The 19,609-nt window shown below is 48.3% G+C and overlaps 1 protein-coding gene across 1 annotated transcript in view; it reads right to left on the bottom strand.

Moving 5' to 3' along the window:
* TCEA3 (transcription elongation factor A3) overlaps positions 1–19,609 on the bottom strand; it is a 35,889-nt gene that overhangs the window by 8,446 nt on the left and 7,834 nt on the right. Inside the window, exons 5-8 of the mRNA XM_067015168.1 lie at positions 13,517–13,579; positions 5,564–5,727; positions 5,336–5,392; positions 1,938–2,092 (exon numbers count right to left, since the gene is read on the bottom strand). Coding sequence (XP_066871269.1) covers positions 1,938–2,092; positions 5,336–5,392; positions 5,564–5,727; positions 13,517–13,579 — 439 coding nt within the window. The remainder of the gene's footprint in view (positions 1–1,937; positions 2,093–5,335; positions 5,393–5,563; positions 5,728–13,516; positions 13,580–19,609) is intronic.

The raw sequence follows: 19,609 nt of genomic DNA, 5'->3' as shown, positions 1-19,609 counted from the left end.
TGGGTTGATCACCCGATTCTCTTGCCCTGTTCTAGTGAATAGTCCTTGGATGGGGCCAGAATTGGCCGGTTCCTTTGCTGAGACTTCTGGGGCCTGTCTTTGTCCTAATTCAGTCACCCAGCTCTGTTCTGGCCTCTAGCTTCTGGGAACTTGCTGGGTTTGGCTCACACCTGCGCCTACACCTTGCTCTTGGTTCTCGGGGGCCTGGTTTCCCAATGTTTCTGGAACTGCCTGTAAGACAGTCTCTTGATCGCATTCCCACGACACACACACAAAGGGAAGCAGAGGGACCCCAGAGTCACAGAGCGAGGGACAGAGAGAAGGAAACGCAGCTGGGTTCCCATCAAAGTCATAGCTTCACCTCACAGGGAAGGAGAATACTCTGTTAAGCCACGTTGCAATTTGTAACTCTGGATATATGTTGTTATTTGCCTAAAAAGAGCATATATTTTAGACTAAGCCTGTCCACCTGTGCCAAGTTCCCCATTTTATCCTAAAGCCAGGGCTGTTTGTAAAAGTTTGGATATTTGAGGAAAGCAGCAAACCCTCTTCTCAGAAAAATGTACATGTACACATTACACAACACACACACCACATACCTGCATACACCACACGCTAACCACGCACACCACACACACATACACTACATCACACGAACTACACATACATACACATCACGCACACCATAAATACACAGAGGCACACTCTTGACAATAGTTTCAGAGGGCTCCCAGACATCCCAAGGCACACCCAGACTCCAGGACGTCAGTGCATTTCCCGTCCCCTTCTCTGGGCCGCTTGGATTTAGTAGCGCTTTAGCAGTGCCATTGCCACGTGCTTGCAGGGAATCCCCTGGTTAGCTCTGGCAGCAAAGAGCCACTCATACCTGAGGGTGTACAAAGGTCTTTCCAAGATAGAGGCTCTGAAATATACAGATCTGGGATCAAATCCTCATCATCACTTATGAGCTGAGGGTGGCCTCAGTTTTCTCATCCACAAAATGGGGAGAATGTTTCCTCTTTGATAGCACTGTGATGAAATGGCCAGTGAATGGGCCTAACATATACTCATTCCTGGGAGGGCTTTACTTGCCTTAACCTTCTAAACACTTCACGTGTGTTAACTCATTCAATCCCTCACAGGATAGCTGTTATTACTTCCACTTTAGATGAGAAAACTGAGACACAAAGAAGTTAAGTGGCTGGTCTACGATCACACAGTTAAAGTGGCACAGGCAGAAGTCAAACCCGGGCAGTTCGGCGCAGGCCCCAAGCTTCTAAACACTGCACATACTTCCTCAAACAGGCTTGTTCCCTTATCTTCCCTTATTGGCCCCTTCAAGCTGGGTCAATCCTTCCCTCCTGTAAGTTCCCATGGTGGCTCTGTCATGGCAGCCACCACCTCTGTATTATATGTATTTGTATACATGTCTGTCCCCGCACCTTGGGCTGCGCTCCGTGGAGTCAGGGACTCCGATTCTGGCTTCGGCCCAGAGCTGAGTAATGGGATATAGGACTGAACGAGACAGAAGAGGGAGGCAGATCACGAGGCAGGGAGGAGAGGGTGCTCCGGGGCCAGACAGCTTGGCTCCTGGCATCGACCTTTTCTAGCTGTGCGCACGGGCAGATCACTTAAGTCCTCTGAGCCTCAGTATCCTCACCTATAAGACGGAGATGATACACATTTCTGTCTCGGTTGGTGTGAAGCTAGAATTGGCCAACACACCAAAGCGATTAGCACGGTGCTGAAGACACGGTAGCTGTGTTCACTGTCCTGATGGTCCAGGGGCCCTGAGGGATGGGGAGTCTTCGATGGTCCGCCTAGGGAAGCCCCTGGTTCACCACTGAGCTACAAGCCACTGCCTCTCAGACTTGGGCGAGGCTGGAGGGGCCCGGCCCCTTGTCCCACCACGCAGAGGTCCCGGCCCTCACCCTCACCTCTGCCGTCATCTTGGCAATGAGCCCAGAGGAGATGGCCCCGCTGAGCACGTTCCGCCTCAGCCCGGGGTTCCTGGGGTCCTTGAGGTTGCTGATTCGGCTGCGCACGCGGTTCCGGTACTTCATATCTGTGCTCTTGAGCTCCTGGTAGATATGTGACACAGTCAAGGGCCAGCCAGCCACTCGCAGAGGAGCACAGAAGGACGGGGAGCCTGTCCCTGAAGGCCGAGGAGCTGCAAGGCCACCTCTTCCTCCCCTTGGACTTTTACAAGGGGTCAGGCACCTCTGTGGCCTCTGACTCCCCAAGTAGGGGGTCTCACTTGGGCATCTGGGGTCAGCCACATATCAAGGAAAGGAAATAGCCTCCAGGGTGACAGCAGGTCATCTCAAGCACTGTGGTGTCAGGGACCCCAGGAATGGGCAGCCTGGGTTTGCCTAAGCCTCGTGTGACCTCGGGTGAGTCCCATGACCTCTTTGTGCCTCGGCTGCCTGACTTATAAATAAAAGGCCGTTATGAGGATTCGTGAGCTAAGCTGCATGAGGCACTAGCGTGGTGTCTGGGGCACGTCAAGTGCTCAACATTTAGGGGCGAAGATGATAGTGATGACGATAACCTCTAGTTTGAAAGGGCCTCCGGAGGCTGTAAGTCCAGCCATCAGAGGAAATCATAAGATTAGGGGCCACATGTCTAAGGCTCTAGGCAGTATTGCAATAAAGAGATCGTTGAGTTTTGTTTACTCTGATGTTCCCAACATAGTAGAACATAGACCCACCTGCCTGCCCCTCCTCCCTTTTCTCTGGGAATACCTATCGCGGAACCCACTTTGGGAATTGCTGGTCAGAGTTACTCCGCTCATTAATGGATGAGGAAGCTGAGGCTTAGAAAGGGTGCCGGCCCTTGCTCAAGGTCACAGGGCACATTCCCGGCGGAGTCAGGGCTGGAAGCCAGACCCCCTCCTAACAGTCATGCTCTCTCCACTCACCCGGCAGGAAGTCTCCCCTGACCACCGACCACAGTGAGTTATCTGTCCAGACACTGCATCCCAGACAGGCCTCCCAGCCCCTCCTCCCTCCTCCATCCTCTGGAGGACCTCAGGGAACAAAGCCACATTTTCTTGGTCTCCTAAGCTAAGAAGAATCAGGAAGATGAAGCCTTTGCTGGGAAAAAACCATATACAAGAAAGAGAACGTGTGGAATGTGGGAAAATGGACACAGCTGGCTTTCTCAAAGTGGTGGGAGGGAAGGTGGTATTATTTAAGTTTTCCTTGACTGTTGTTTGTACAATACAAATGTGAAAAGAAAGAATATGCCCTAATGCATTGAAAGCCAACATATTTGTTTAAAAATCTGTGTTTGAGATCCTTGGAGGTGGGGATCTGCTCGATATGTGGGGACAGCAGGGCTGGCAATCGTTTTGTCAGCCTCTTCCTGAGTCTGCCTCCATTTCCTGAGGCCACAGAGGGGGATGAGGTGGAGTGCAGACCTAGGGGTCATAGGCCCCTACCCGCCAGACGAGCATGTGTGAGCCCCACGGCTGCCATGTTAGTCCAGGGTCGCTCCAAAGAGGTCAGATCTTTTTTAGGACATAGAGCTTTCAAGCCCCCAAACTTATCCTTCCCCTGACCTCCCACCACCTAAGAACAAAGAGCTAAAGCGTTGGTGCAGCTTTGATTTCCTTTCCTTCAGAAGAGGGTCTTTCAGGGGAGGGAAGGCCAGCAGTGGAACTATGGACTGGATCATCCACCTTTGTCTCTAACTGGGCTTGAAGGTGGAGGGACCTGCTTGGAGGGACAACGGTTCAGGAGAAAACAAAGATGAAGCTCCTGAGAGTTCCGATACCTCATGTTCTGTGTCACTGAATTAATTGGAAATTATGAAAATGTACTCGGAGAGGTGTTGGATTAGCTCAAGAAGTGCTGGTTAACAACTAAATGATGGGGGAGGGAAACTCCCAGATACGTTGAAAGATAATAGGGTGGTTCTCAAGCAGGAGATGGAAGCAGGAAGTTTGTTTTCTGAGATCAGCCCCTGTACCTTCCCAACCCCGGCTGAGCCCCTAGGTAGAGCCCAGAAGGCCAGAAAAGGGCCTTAATGGGACACTCAGACCCCTGTTCCCTGGGGATTCTGTTCCCACCCTCCATACCTTTTTGATCTGCAAAGCTCTGTCTCCAGTAAAAGGAATTCCATGCGTTCATTCAGTGGGGCACAGTGTGGAGGGATTCCCCCTCCAAGACAGAAATCTTGGGAATTCCCCGGTGGTCCAATGGTTAGGACTCCACACTACCACTGCAGGGGGCCCGGGTTCGATACCTGGTCAGGGAATTAAAATCCCTAAATGCTGTGTGGCGCGACCAAAAAAAAAAAAAAAAAAGTCTTTTGGTGCAATCAGCCATATCACATGGTAGTCACCTCCTCTGCCTAGACAAGGCAGCTTTCAGATAGTGGAAGCATGGCACATAAGGGAAGAACTCGGGACATGGAATCCAAAGACCAAGGTTTTCAGTTCAGCTTTGATACTCAGTAGTTCCTGAGCCTCAGTTTCCTCATCTGTAAAATGGGAACAAGAGCCCCTGCCTCACAGAGATTATTGCAAGTATTAACAGAGGTAGGAAGTGTCAATTGCCCAGGACACAGTGCCTGGTACATATTAGGGGGTCAAACATGGGAGCTGTTATCTTCAGAGAAGGAAGAGAGGGAAGGGCTGAGCACAAGGAATGCTGTCCTCTCTCTCTGTCTCGACTCATTGACAATGTCACAACCCAGGCACCTCAAGACACAGCCTGAGGACTTCCCTGGTGGTCCAGTGGTTAAGACTTCGCCTTCCAATGTAGGGGATGCAGGTCCGATCCCTGGTCGGGGGAGTTAAGATCCCACATGCCTCGTGGCCAAAAACCAAAACATAAAACAGAAGCAATATTGTAACAAATTCAACAAAGACTTCAAAAAGTGGTCCACATCCAAAAAAAAAAAAAAATCTTAAAAAAAAAAAAAAAAGACACAGCCTGTCTGAGCCCTCAGGTTCTACAGTCATATTTTCTGGGTTCAAATCATCCCAACTCTGCCACTACTATTAACTGTATGAGCTTGGGCATATAATTTAGCTGCTCTGAGCCTCAGTTACCTCATCTGTAAAATGGGATCATCCCACAGGGAACCTACCTTGTGGGATTGTTCTCAACGTGAAATGATGTACTGCTCATAAACAGCTTATCAAAAGGCTGGCAGGTGCCAAACTTAATAGATGTTAGCTAGAATTAAGGACTCAGGTTCAGGGGCAGAGCAGGGGCCTATGCCTGAGTCCTTCCACTGCCCACTCACTGTCCTGGATCCCTTGTACTTGGGAGACCTGCCGCTGGACAGTTCAGGCACCCGCAGCCCTGGCACAGCTCAAGGATATGGTCTTCGATTTCTGATGCCATCTTGTCACAGTTGACCCCATAGTCCTTGTAATCGTCTAAAAGAGATTCGGGAAACACAGGCATCAGCTGGAGATGACCTTGGCAGTGAGGCCTGCTTGGACAGGGGACTCTAACATCCTGAACCACTTTCAAGGTGCTGAGAAAGACCACCTCTCCCTGACCTTGGGAAGCCCTCCCTCCCCCGTCCCTGGCCCAGGCCCTCTCACCGTCCGCCTTCAGGGCCACGGAGAGCATCTCCACACACTTGTCCCGGACAGAGTCCCCCGTGAGATAGCAGGGCGCCAGGAGGCAGACAGAGGGGGCAAAGGTAGGGCTCGAGGGGCTGCTGGGTGTTCTGGGAGTCTCTGCTTTCGATTTGCCGCTGTTTGATCTGAGGATGACAATAAGTAATAGACATTTTGACATTAAGTGAATAAAGCATTTACTGAGCACCATTCCAGATGTTTTTATGGATGATCTCCTTTAATCCTCATAAAAACCATATGACGAAAGTACTTTTTTTTTTTTTTTTCGACTGCACAGCATGTGGGACCTTATTTCCCTGACCAGGGATCGAACCCGAGTCCCCTGCATTGGAAGCGTGCAGTCTTAACCACTGGATGGCCAGGGAAGTCCGGAAGGTACTATTTTAGGCACTTGACATGGATCACCTCATTTAATCCTCCTAACAACCCCATGAGGTCTGTACTATACGTAGCCCCATTTTAGAGTTATATTTTAAAGTGCGTTTTAGAGAGAGAGATGCATTTAAAGATGCATTTAAAATAATATAACAGGTCACATATCTGGAAACCAGTAGAACCAGAATTGAAACCCAAGAGGGTGAACTCTGGTACCCAGGCACTTAGCCAACCGCTGTGCTGTACTGAGAGGTTACAGAAAGTGTAACGATGCCAATAAGTCTATCATCCACCAGGCACCATGCGAGCTGCTCTCTATCTGCTCTCATAGAACCGTCTAGTCACTCATTCAATAAATATTAGGCACCTGCTTTCCAGGTACTGTGCTAAAAACAAGGGATAAAGCAGACAAACCAGTAAAGTTCCCCCACTACAGTCCAGTGAATAATGAATTTACCACCACTTAAGAGAATTGACTTTAACCATGTGCCAGGAACTGTGCCAGGCACTTTAGGAGCATTTTCTAATTTGATCCTCACAGCAGTCCTTGGAAGTACATACTGTAATCATCCCCATTTGCAGATGAGGAAACAGAGTTACACTACTGAGATCTGCCTAGAGTTACAACGCTAAGATTTGAACCTAGATCTATCTGATTCCAATGTCTATGCTCTTAACTCCTATGATACACTGCCTAAGAATGATCCCATTTTGGTTTTGGCTTAAAAGACCACAAATAGGGGCTTCCCTGGTGGCGCAGTGGTTGAGAGTCCGCCTGCCGATGCAGGGGACGCGGCTTCGTGCCCCGGTCCGGGAGGATCCCACGTGCTGCGGAGCGGCTGGGCCCGTGAGCCGTGGCCGCTGAGCCTGCGCGTCTGGAGCCTGTGCTCCGCAGCGGGAGAGGCCACGACAGTGAGAGGCCCGCGTACCGCAAAAAAAAAAAAAAAAAAAAAAAAAAAAAACTATTGATACTTTTGTCACAATAAACACTTTTTTCGTTTGTTAACATTTGACAATCATGAGTGGTCCCTCTGTGCTGATGGCTCAGACCAGAAGCTTCCTGTCTTCCTGTTCTCAAGAAGCCACCAGCAAAAGGTGGAAGTAACCCAGGTGTCTGTCCATCAGTAGATGAATGTATGAATAAAATGTGGTATATAACACAATGGAATATTATTCAGCTATAAAAGGAATGGAATTCTGAAACATGCTACAACTTTGAAGACATTATGATAAGTGAAGTAAGCCAGATACCAAAGAACAAATATTGTAAGCGTCCACTAATACGAAGCACCTACAGTAGTCAGATTCATAGAGTAGAATGGGGCTGGGGGAGGGGAGAATGGGAAGTTATTATTTAATGAATATAGAGTTTCAGCTTCAGATGATGAAAAAGTTCTGGAGATGGGTGGTGGTGATGGTTGTACAGCAATATGAACGTAGTTAATACTAGTGAAGATGAGGCTGGGCTTCTGAAAAGTCAAGCCCAAGGAATCGTGTTTGGGAGTGAGGCTGGCTGAGTAGCTCAAGCTTCCCGGTGTTAAAAACCTGGGGTTACAAGAGAATCCCATCCGACAACTTGCTGAACACTGATCAGTGTGAATTCTGCCATCCGCCTCCTCACCCCCCAACTTGTGCTATTTGTCCTAACCTCGGACCCCCTCTGTCACCATAGATACCCTTGGACCACTGAGAGTTTTGTGTTCTCTGGAGCCTTGAGGTTCCTCAAAGGTGTCTCAGTGCTGCTACAGGAGTGGGGTGGTCTGAGGAGGGAAGGCTCTGCCCTTTTAAGGTTTATGGTTTTTTTTTTTTTTTTCATAGTTCCCCAACCTGAGATTGAACCCAGACCCGGGGCAGTGAAAGCACCAAGTCCTAACCACTGGACCGCCGGGGAACTCCCAAGGTTTACATTTTGAATTCCCAAAAATTTTGTCCAAAGGGATTCCCTAGCTTTTCTTTTTTTTAATGCAGTTTGAACTTTACTCTTCTAGATTAATTTACCCTGGATTCTACCCAGCTCTGTCTGACAACTGGGTTGCCTGGCAGCAGAGCACACGGAGGGATAGGGAAGCTGAGATCCAACCAGCTCTTCTCCTGTAGTCAGATTTCAGCGGGAGTCAAGGTGTGGGTGCGGGAAGACTGGGAAGGGTATAAACTCTAAAGTCTAAGGGCTGCCTGCGACCAAAATGAATCCCCCTGCACCCAACCCTGGTCTCGGCCCCTGGGCTCTCACCTGCACAGCCACAATAGCCCCAAAGCTGGTCTCCTCTTGCCCTCCTTACAATCTATTTGCCACACAGCAGCCTGGGGGGGGGGTCCTGATCCCATGGCTCCCCTGCTTCTGACCCTCTAACAGCTTCCAATCATTTTCAGCATAAAGTCAAACTCCTCACGATGGCCTCCTACCCTTCCCTCTATATCTGGCCTCTGTCTCCCCTTCTGACCTAATCTCATGCCCCACTCCCCTCACAGTTCACTGAAGTCCCCCACTGCACTGCTGCTTTCTGTTTCTTAAATACACCTATCATTCCCACCACAGTGCCTTTGCACTGGCTGGTCCCGCCTCCTGGAAGGTTCTTCCTCCTCCAGCTTTTCCTACAACTGATGACTGGTGTTTTCCCACCAGGCAGGTCTCAGCTCAAATGTCACATCCTCAGCGAGGCCTTCCCTGACCACCCCAGCCAAGCCGACTGTCCTGCCCTGTAACTCTCTAGCACATGACCTGATTTCTTTCATTCACAGCACTTATCCAAGTCTAAAATTAACTTGTTTATGTGTGTATAAACACTGTCTGCCTCCATCTCCAGATTACAGGTTCCAGAGTATGAGGACCCCATTAGCTGGTTCACCATTGTCTTCCAGCACCTGCGGCAAGGCTCTAGGTAGACACATGATAAATCTTTGTCAAATGAATGAACAGATGAGGAACTGAGGGAGTTGGCCACAGAGAGAGGAAAGGCACATCCAGGGGTCTAGACGGAGCTGAAATGGGCAGGGACAGGTCCTCCTTGGAAAACCAGCTGCCCCACTTCTCTAGGCTTAAGCGAGGGATCTCCCTCTGAGCCAGCATCTGTCAACTCCCACAACCCAGTCCCGCCCATCTCCTACAGCTGGGATGGAGCCCAGATTCTTCCTGGGGCTGCCCTTCACTGACCTGTGTCCCCATCACCACACCCTCAAGGTCTAGCACTCACCAGTGGGGAACCACCAGGAGTCAGCAGCACACTGCTTGGAAGGAGGCATAATAGTAAGAAACATTAACAACAGTTGTCATTTGGGGGACAGCTACACTAGGGTGGTATATTTATTAAGAACCCAGGCTCCAGAGCCAAACTTGCAGGTTCAGTGTCTGACACCACCACCTTGTAGCTATTTGACCTTGGGTCAGTTCCTTAACCTCTAGGTGCCTCAGTTTTCTCACATGTAAATGGGGAAAACAATAGTACCCACATTATAGAGTTGCTTAGAAGATTAAAACACCTAAGAGAGTTCCAGACACAGACTATTTACAGATTGCCACATTAAGTGTGAGTATTATTACTAAGCATTATGCATCTATTGAGTACTCATTTGGGTTAGGGATGGTGCTAAGCATTCGTTATCTCATTTGATCCTCACAGTGACCTTGAGAGGTGGGGTCATAGTTATCCCCATCTTACAGTCCAATAGACTGAGGTTCAGAGAGTTGAACTGACTCTCTCAAGGTTATGCAACTTGCAAATGGCAGAGTCAGACCACACATCTAGCTCTGTCTGCCTTCCAAATTCTCTTCAACACATCTCACTGTGTCTCTAAAAAGCGGAGAATTTTGCAGAGTCCCCTTACCTGGACTAGGCTGGGCTGCCTGCTGCATCCCCCCCCCCCCCCCCACCTTCCTGGCAAGGCGCTCCCAGCCTTAGTCCCTCCTCTTGGCTAGGAGCTGGCTGGCTGGCTGGGATTCGTGTCTGGACGGCATATCAGGCAGCCACACTCATTTTGCTTTCAATGCACATGATTGGGAACTGTGCCAAGTTGCAGAGAGGGCATCATCGGCGGGGGCGGGGGTGGGAGTGTTGGATTTGTCAGCAGCTTCCTCCTGCTCCCCGGATGTGCCAGTGCCGGTGCCAGCACCACCAGCCTGTGGTCTGACATCACCAAGTTCTTAAAAAATCCTCCTGCCCCAGGACGGAGCGGAGGCACCTGGAGGCCCGTCTTGCTGCTCCTATGCGCCACCTCGAGGGCATTTTGGTTACTGCACCACCAAGCCTGCCGAAACTGCTCGGGTGAAAACAAAAGTCAACCGATTAAGACAAATGGTCCTAAGGGCAGCTGGCAAAGTGCAACCTTATTCTCTGTCACAGTGGTGGCCTTTGTGGTCTGTCGCCTGGTACTCCAGCTACAGTTCCCCGAGCACCACGCTCACTCATACTGCCACACCTCTGCATGCGCCATTCCCTCTGCCTGGGATGCCCTCAATTGGCTTGTCTACCAGGCAATTCATCTTTCTCTTCTCAGCACAAATACTCTCTCTTCCCTGAAGTCTCCTTTGACTTCTCCAGTCATGTTGAGATACTGTGTTCCCATTATGCGTTATAGCTTCGAAAAACAAGCACTTTGGTGTCTGCCTCCACCCTAGTGATTAGCTGTGTGAAGGCAGAGATCATGAGTTTATATCTTTGCTTGGCTTTAGAGGCCACAGACTGGTGGGCCTGGTTTTGTTTGCCGCCCTACTGTGTCTTAGAAAAATCTGAATATGTTGCCAGTATATAAAATTGGGTGTTTCTTATGAAAATCTAATTGGCCAGCTTTCCTTAAAAAATTGGAAGGCATGACACTCTGGGCCTGCATTTCCATAAAGCATCAACCAGCTGGGGCTGGGTATGGGTATCCCCTTCAGACGGGCAGGTACTCTCCACTAGTCACCCAGTGTGTAAACATGCCCTTGACCCCTGGAGGATGTTGAGTTTGCAAGAAGGTGCTCAACAAATATGCTTGCTGAATGAATGAATGAATGAGAAAGATCAAATAGAGAGGTAGAGAGTGCAGGAGACAGTCTGGGTAGTGGATAAAGTGAATTCACAAGACCTGCTTCTCTTCCTTTGGGTTGCCCACCCCCAATGCTGAACCAGCAAGAAATGGCACAACTACTGGAAGGCCAAACATACTCGGCTTGACTGACCTTCCGAGAAAGAATGCATTATGGGAAGGGTGCCAAGAGACTTCCAGGCCACAAGGCAAAGTAAGGAGAGGAGCCTGAAGGTATAAATCCTTACACAAAGGCCAAATGTGTTTATTATAACATCGAACCCAGAAATGGGTGAGTGGTCAGTGCTTCATTTTCGGATAGGACAGTCCTTCTTTATTGCAGGGCTGTCCTTCACATCCGGGACATTTAGCATCTCTGGCCCCCGCCTACTAAATTCCAGTAGCGCTCTTCTCCTCCCTCCCATTATTACATTATATTATAGACCAGATGTTTGTGTCTCCCCCAAATTCATATGTTGAAGCCCTAACTGTCAGTGTGATAGTATTTGGAGGTGGGGCCTCTGAGAGATAATTAGGTTTAGATGAGGCCATGAGGGTGGGGCCCCATGAGGGGATTAATGCCCTTATAAGAAGAAGAGAGATCACAGCCTGACAGCTCCCTCTCTGTCATGTGCAGTCACAGCGAGAAGGTGGCTGTCTGCAAGCCAGGAAGAGGCTGCTGTAGAACCAGGATGATGCTGGAGCCTCAATTCCTAGGCCTCACCCATGGCAGATGTTGCTAACTGACTACAAAACTCCTTTCCTCTGACGTAGGATGCAGCCTCAGATTCGCTCTCCAAGCAGCACTCCAGAGAGCCTCCACTCCATGGCTGGAGCTGGCACTCGCTGGCTGTCAGGGTGGGGTGACACAACACAGCAGCCTCGTCAACATCCCGGGCCTGTTTTACCTTCATGAAACCTTAAATGACCTAATATTTGCGCCTCTTCTTTTCTTTCCAATGTCAGTCTTACTGGTGCGTTAGGCCTAACATAACTGGGCAGCTCCCACACACACTCCCCTAGAAGCCAACACCCTTACCACTCCCTCTGGTCACCCCAGCATCCAGTACGGCCCCTGGACCTTAATCATTTGCCTTGATAGACCTCTAAGCCACTTCCTGGCCTGCCCTGCTCTCCCTGTTCCCGGCTTCTCCTGCTCTGACCTCTGACCTCCCTCCTGGATGACAGTTCATACTCCTCTCTCGATCCACAATCTCTCCTTGGTGATCTCATCCAGGTTTGTGGCTTCAAATGCTGTCTATACATCAATGACTGAAATTTATATTTCCAGCCCAGGATTTCTTCCTGAATTCCAGCCTCGTTTAAGCTATTGCCTATTCAACTTCTTCACCTGAATGATTTATACACCCCTAAATCCAACATATCCAAACCTGAACCCTTGATCTCCCACCTCAAGCCTGATGTACACAGAGTCCTCCCCATACCAATCCATGGCAACGCCATCCTTGCAGACGCTCAAGTGAAAAGTCCTGGAGTCATCCTGACACGGATTCTTCTCTCGTACCCCACATCCAATCTGTCAGAAAATCCTTCAGAATGTATCCAGGGTCCCCCACGTCTCCCCGCTCCACTGCTGCCACTCTGATCCAAGCCACCATCATATCTTGCCTGAATTATGGAAACAGTCTCCTGGCTGGTCTGTCTGCTTCCGCCCCTGGCCCTAACAATCTAGCACGGCAGCTAGAAGGATCCTGATAAATTCGGTCATAGGATTTCCACACTCAGCACCCTCCAGTGGCTCCTGTTTCACTCCATCTCCCAACTCCCCCCTCACTTATTCCCTCCAGACCCACTGGCCACCTCACTGCTCCTTGACCCTGCCAGGCACACTCCCACTTGGTTTGGAATGACCCTGATGTCTGCCAGGCTAATTCCTTTCATTTCTTTCACGTTTTTGCTCAAAGGTCACCTCCTCCACGACGGCTCTCCTGACCACCGCAGGGACCATCCTTCCCAATCCACCTCACGCTGCCCTATTGTCTTCCATAGCGTTTATCACCTTTTGAAACATCGTATGATTTACTAATCATATGTATTACCTGTCTCCCCCATGAGAACATAGGCCTCATGCCTGTGGGGATTTTTGTTTCTTTTGTTCACTGCTATATCCTTGGCACCTAGAACAGTGCTTGGCACATAGTAGGCCCTCAATAAATATTTGATGAATGAGTGACTTGATGATTTAGGGTAGATACCCTAACCAGTTCTGCCCAAACCCAGAGATCCCAGTCCAAGTACAGTCTCTCAAGACCCGTTCTCAATGGGTTCGACTTGACCTTGAGAATGTTCCCCAAACAGTGATGGGGCAATAGTGACTGGTCAGCCACCCCAGGGAAGGAGCCATACCTCTGATTCAGAGGCCCACCCAGTCTTAACTGTGTGGTCTTAGAAATCAGAGGCAACGTAAGATATGACGTTTCCTCCTCTCCCCTGCCTCGGGCTTCCTCCAGTAAAACAGAGAGAGACACACAAGCTGAACAGGACTACTGGGGTGGAGAAGTCCATGGCTTCCTTTACCTTTCCATCGATGGTCTTTTTGGAGAGGAGGTGGCCGAAGACTTGGAGTCCACAGAGTCTCTCCTGAAAGAAAAGAAAATGGAGATGAGATACTCTCGCAGGCTAGCATGAGTACTGGTCTAGAGAGTTCAGAGGCCGGAGACAAGGCATCCTGGAGCCAGGCCTGCTGGCTGAGGACGACGAAGCCCACCTGGGCCACAGCTGCCTGGGAGGGAGAGCTCCAGGAGGTGCTGGCTGGTCACCCTCACCTACCCTCCAACAAATGAAGTAATACGGGGGAAGGAAACCAGCCAAGCACCTAATACGTGTCAGGTATGTTACATGTGTTATGTCAGGTGGTACTAATTATTAATAACTAATTCTCAGCAGGCCCTTCCTCCGTGCTGACAGGCAGGCCTTGGCTAGTTGGAATCGATGGATTGGAATTCCTGGGATTGTCAATTCGCATGAGGAGCTGGAGAAGATCAGCTTCAGACTCTCCTGTGGGCACCTTAAGAGGAGGAGAGAAGCACATGGGCCTTGGAGCTAGAAGAGCTGGGTTTAAAACGCCAAATGAAAAAGAAGGATACAGGACTTTGCTGGTGGTCTAGTGGTTAAGACTCTGTGCTTCCGCGGCAGCGGGTCACGGGTTTGATCCCAGGTTGGGGAAGTTTCGCATGCCACACCAGTGCGGCCAAAAAGAAAAAGAAAAAAGCAGGGCACAAATTTAGATGCATACTGTGTCTGAAGTCAGGCAAGAAAAGTAATGCTTCGGAGGGGAAAAGATGAAAAGAAAATACATCCAAATGCTAACCATGGTTATATCAGGGTGATGGGATTAGAAGGGAAAAGTTTCCCCCCATTTTCCAAAATACATGTAACTACAGTCTTTATACGGTAGAATGCATTTTCCCCTTTTTTTGGTTTTATCATTTTAATCTGCTTGTAAATTGTAACTCCCCATGTCACTTACCCAGCTCCCCTTTTTATTTTTTATTTTTAAATTTTATTTATTTATTTATTTATGGCTGCATTGGGTCTTTGTTGCTGCACGTGGGCTTTCTCCAGTTGCAGTGAGCAGGGGCTACACTTCATTAGAGTGTGCAGGCTTCTCATTGTGGTGGCTTCTCTTGTTGCGGAGGAGGGGCTCTAGGTGCACGAGCTTCAGTAGCTGCGGCATGCGGGCTCAGTAGTTGTGGCTCGCAGGCTCAGCAGTTGTGGCACATGGGCTCAGTTGCTCCGCGGCATGTGGGATCTTCCCAGACCAGGGCTCGAACCCGTGTCCCCTGCTTTGGCAGGCGGATTCCCAGCCACTGCACCACCAGGGAAGTCCCCCAGCTCTCCTTTTAATTCCAGCACAAGTATCACCTTCTAACAGACTATTTGTTTACTTATTTTATGCATTGTCCGAGCACCTCTCATGTAAATTTCGACAGGGCAGAATTTGGTGGGTTTTGTTCACTGTGGTGAACGCTGTCTCTGCTGAGCCCACATCATTCCATGGGCACTCCTTCTTCCAAGTGCACTGGGGCCCAAGGGCTTCCTCCTGCAAAATCCCCTGGGCCTCTGCCCCAGGGAGCTCTCCGTGCCAGCCAGCGCCAGCAGACCGGTGGGCAGGAAGTGCTGGGGAGTTAGCCCCAGGAGCAGCCCTCAACCAGACATGTGGAAACAGGTGGGCAAATGCCCCAGCTTCCTCGGCCCTCCAGAGGGTCAGTTGAGGTGTGTTCTCCACTGCTCTCCAGCGGGATGTAAGCCCTGGTGACCCAGGCAGTTACCTGCCCACGAACGCACCCTGTGCCAGTTCTCTTCCCTTCCCTGTCTCTTCCTCACTCCTCTGTCTGCATTTCCTGAAATCACTTCCCAAATAAGTCTCTTGCACTTGAATCCATGTCTCAGGGTCTGCTTCTGGAAGGCCCGGTCTAATATATTCGACTGACTTCTCCCAAGTGAATAGAACGGTGCCTGGCATAGAGTGGGTGCTCTATAAATGTTTGTTGCTGAATGCTATGAAGTCAAACAGTAAAGAAATATTTTTTTAAAGTGGAAAAGGAAACCTGCCCAGAGGTAACAACTGTTAGGTTTAATGTCCTTCCTTCCAAATCTTTTTCTACACGCATACAAACATATATGACATTTATCATTCTAAAAAGGGAGGTAACGACATGACTTGTAATCCCAGCCCTGCCCCTGGGCAGGTCATGTTCTCTGAGCATCAGTTCCCTCATCTGTCAAATGGAGAGAAAAGGACCTATGTCTTGGGGCTGGCTGGGAAGAAGAATGTAGATCATTAACATCCCTACAGCGTATTCCCACCACAAAGCTGTCCTCAATACGCCATAATCCTAGGTATCTGATTTCTGGTCTTCCAGATTATGCAAGGTTCCTGCATGGATTTCCAACTCCCATCTCATCCTCCAGGTGGCCCGGGAGACAGCGGGTGAGGAAGGTTCAGGGGGCAGCTCTAATTATCTCGTGGACCAGACTCATCCAGCTCTGGACCTTTGCCCCAGCTTAAACACACGGAGAGGCAGCAGAAAGGGAGAGGGGCAGAGACCCTCCTTCACGTGCCCCCCCAGTCCCACACGGGGCCCTGGGAGTTCCTCTGCGGGATTCCTCCCTGAGTGCCCCATGGGGATGGACAGGTACAGGCAGAGCCGGAAGCTGAAATTCTTGCAGTGGGAGAAAGGAGGGAAGATGTGAGCCTCTCTTCACAACTCCCGAGACTCCCCATTTTCTGGCCCTTCCTCATTGCTTTTCCTTTCAGAACAAACCAGAAATATTCTGCAGTTTTTGCAAATGATCATTCTGAAAACTTTTCAGGAACATGAGAAAATGCCTAGAATACACTAGGAAGATAAAGGAACAGGGATGTAATAGTTTGCAGACTCTGCCTACAGGAATTGGGAAATTATGTATGTAAGTAGATCAGGACTGGGAGGGAAGAGAAGAAAATGAACGCTGTTTCATTTGTCAGAAGTGGAAAAGTGTGAAGAAATATTTTTAATTCTTACTTTACATTTTACTAATGTGGTTATACTGTTTATATAATAAATAATGATAATGAATTGTCATTAAGAAAACTAGAAAGGAAGGACGTTCATCAGCTGAGCTGAAATAGGACCCCTGCCCACTAGATTCTCCCAGCAAGGTGGGGGGACCAGTGTCTGTCTGCTCAGCCATGGTGACAGCTTCATCTCATAGCTCCAGCTGTGAAAAGTGAGCTGGCATTAACAATTCAATGCCCCAGGATGTTGTTAAATGTAAAATGCTGGTTACAACACAGTACATACAGTGAGGTCCCAATTTTATTAAAAAAATACAACTCTCTCTCTCTATGTTCTTAAAAAAGATGAGAAAGGGCTTCCCTGGTGGCGCAGTGGTTGAGAGTCCGCCTGCCGATGCAGGGGACACGCGTTCGTGCCCCGGTCCAGGAAGATCCCACATGCCACAGAGTGGCTGGCCCCGTGAGCCATGGCCGCTGAGCCTGCGTGTCCGGAGCCTGTGCTCCGCAACGAGAGAGGCCACAACAGTGAGAGGCCCGCGTACCGAAAAAAAAAAAAAAAAAAAAAAAAAAAAATGATGAGAAATATATACATCAAAATATTAACAGTGTTATTTCTGTTATTTTCTTCTTGTGTTTGACTTTCTAAACTTTTTATAAAAATGTGACTCACTGTTGAAATAAATAAATATATTATGTGAAAATGCTACAAAATAGAACGTAGAGTTTAATTCCATTTTATTAATACAATAAGTATTTCATGGGTAAATGCACAGGAAAAATTCTAGAAGGATATATATATGTGTATGTATACACACACACACACACACACACACATACACTTTATATATAGTAAGATAATGACGCTTAGGCCATAATACTGAGTCTCAGAGTCTAAGGGTGTGTGTAGGTGATTAAGTTCAGCCCAGAATTTGGCTTTCTGCTTTCCAACCGTCTCCTTGCCGTTACCTATTGTCCTTGTAGGCCTTTAAAAGAAATCCCTTTACTGATCGTTCAGTGGGATTTGGGGACAGAGCAAAAGGAAACACCTGTGTTCAGGCTGCCATCTGTTCCCAGATGTCTACACTCGCTATTGCACAGATTCCACAGATTAGTCCCATATCCCATTTGGTCTCCTCAGCCTCTGTCTTTCAAATACATCTCACAAGATCCCGAGGCTTCATTTGCTAAGGTGCTCAGGACCAAACAGTTGCTCTAGACATGGCCAGACCAGCCAGAGCGTGAATTTTCCACAAGGTACTGCAATGGTACAGCCGGGCCTAGCAGTATTCAATAAATGCTCACTCCATGCCGGGCACGGTGGCTCACAGGATCCCTGGCGGCCAACCGTCTAACCCGTTTGGGAAAGCCAAACACACCATGTGCAAAGTTAAATGCCAATCAGGATTTCTCCAAGTGGGATACAATTGCAAAATGAAAGGAATAGAACATACGAAAGATTACAGAATCATTTGACAAGTACTGCTTTTTAAAAAGCAGACTATAAAATTGATGATGACTGTAGAAGACAAAGAGAAAATAGAAAGAAAAAACGTATACCAAAATATTAATAGTGATTGTTTTGGGGTGGCAGGGATGTGAGTGATTTTTTTTCCTACTTTTTATTATTTATTTATTAAAATTGATTTTATTTATTTATTTTTGGCTGCATTTGGTCTTCGCTGCTGCATGCGGGCTTTCTCTAGTTGCTGCGAGCAGGGACTATTCTTTGTTGCGGTGCGTGGGCTTCTTCTCACTGTGGTGGTTTCTCTTGTTGCAGAGCACGGGCTCTAGGTGCTCGGGCTTCAGTAGTTGTGGTGCACGGGCTCAGTAGTTGTGGCTCTAGGGCTCTAGAGCACAGGCTCGGTAGTTGTGGTGCACGGGCTTAGATGCTCCGCAGCTGTGGGATCCTCCCGGAGCAGGGCTCGAACCTGTGTCCCCTGCATTGGCGGGCGGATTCTTAACCACTGCGCCACCAGGAAGGCCCTAAAAGTACTGTTGTTCTGATTTCAAAAGCAATACAGAATAATTGTGAAAAAAACAATACAGATGAAAAAATTTTATTGTAAAACATAGAATATGAAGCTCTTCTTAATTACAATCACACAGATACATTTTTGTTTTTCTAACGATGGTTTCATTATTTTTTCTCATTTCAAAATTGGTACGTATTTATTGCGAAAATATTAGGAATACAGAAATTTGCAAAAAGAAGATGAGGGACTTCCCTGGTGGTCCAGTGGTAAAGAATCTGCCTTACAATGCAGGGGCATGGGTTCGATCCCTGGTCAGGGAACTAAGATCCCACATGCTGCGGGGCAACTAAGCCCACGCGCCACAACCACTGAGCTCGCGCGCCTCAACTAGAGCCCGCGTGCTGCAAACTACAGAGCCCACACGCCCTGGAGCCTGAGCGACACAACCAGAGAGAGAAAACCCGCACGCCACAACTAGAGAGAAGCCCGCGCACCTCAATGAAGAGGCTGCGCACCGCAATGAAAGATCCCGCCTGCCTCAACGAAGATCCCGCGTGCCGCAGCTAAGACCCGATGCGGCCAAAACTAAATAAATAAAAATAAATCTTAAAAAAATTACATCTAAAAAAAAAAAAAAAGAAGACGAAGGAAAAAAAAGAAAAAAACTTTTCAATCCTACCACCCAGAAATAATCACTATTACCATCCTGGTGTATATCCTTCATGTCTTTTTTCCTATGCATGTACATAAAATTCACTTATTTAATTTTTATAAAAATGGAATCATACTATATAGTGCACTATATAGTACACAGCTTCTCTTAATACTTAGTGAATATTTTTTCATGTCATTAAATATTCTTCCATTCTCTCCATGGGGGCCCTATTGGCATTTTGAACATAATAAATGGTTCTTTGGTGTGTGGGACAATTCTGTGCATTACGGGAAGAGTTGCCTGGAGCATCTCCTCTGCCCCACAGTTATTTTTACAACTAAAAATGGGAGTAGTGGTGTGGTGGAGGTATATCTCCCTCCTGGTCAAGAAACACTCCTCTTATAGCATCATCTCCTAAAAACACTTATTTCATGGAATTATAATAAACATTATTTAAAAAGGGTTCAGAGGAAAAAATGTTT

Source organism: Kogia breviceps, chromosome 1, assembly GCF_026419965.1.
Source record: "Kogia breviceps isolate mKogBre1 chromosome 1, mKogBre1 haplotype 1, whole genome shotgun sequence".
Taxonomy (NCBI): domain Eukaryota; kingdom Metazoa; phylum Chordata; class Mammalia; order Artiodactyla; family Physeteridae; genus Kogia; species Kogia breviceps.
This window is presented reverse-complemented; position numbering and strand designations above follow the sequence as displayed.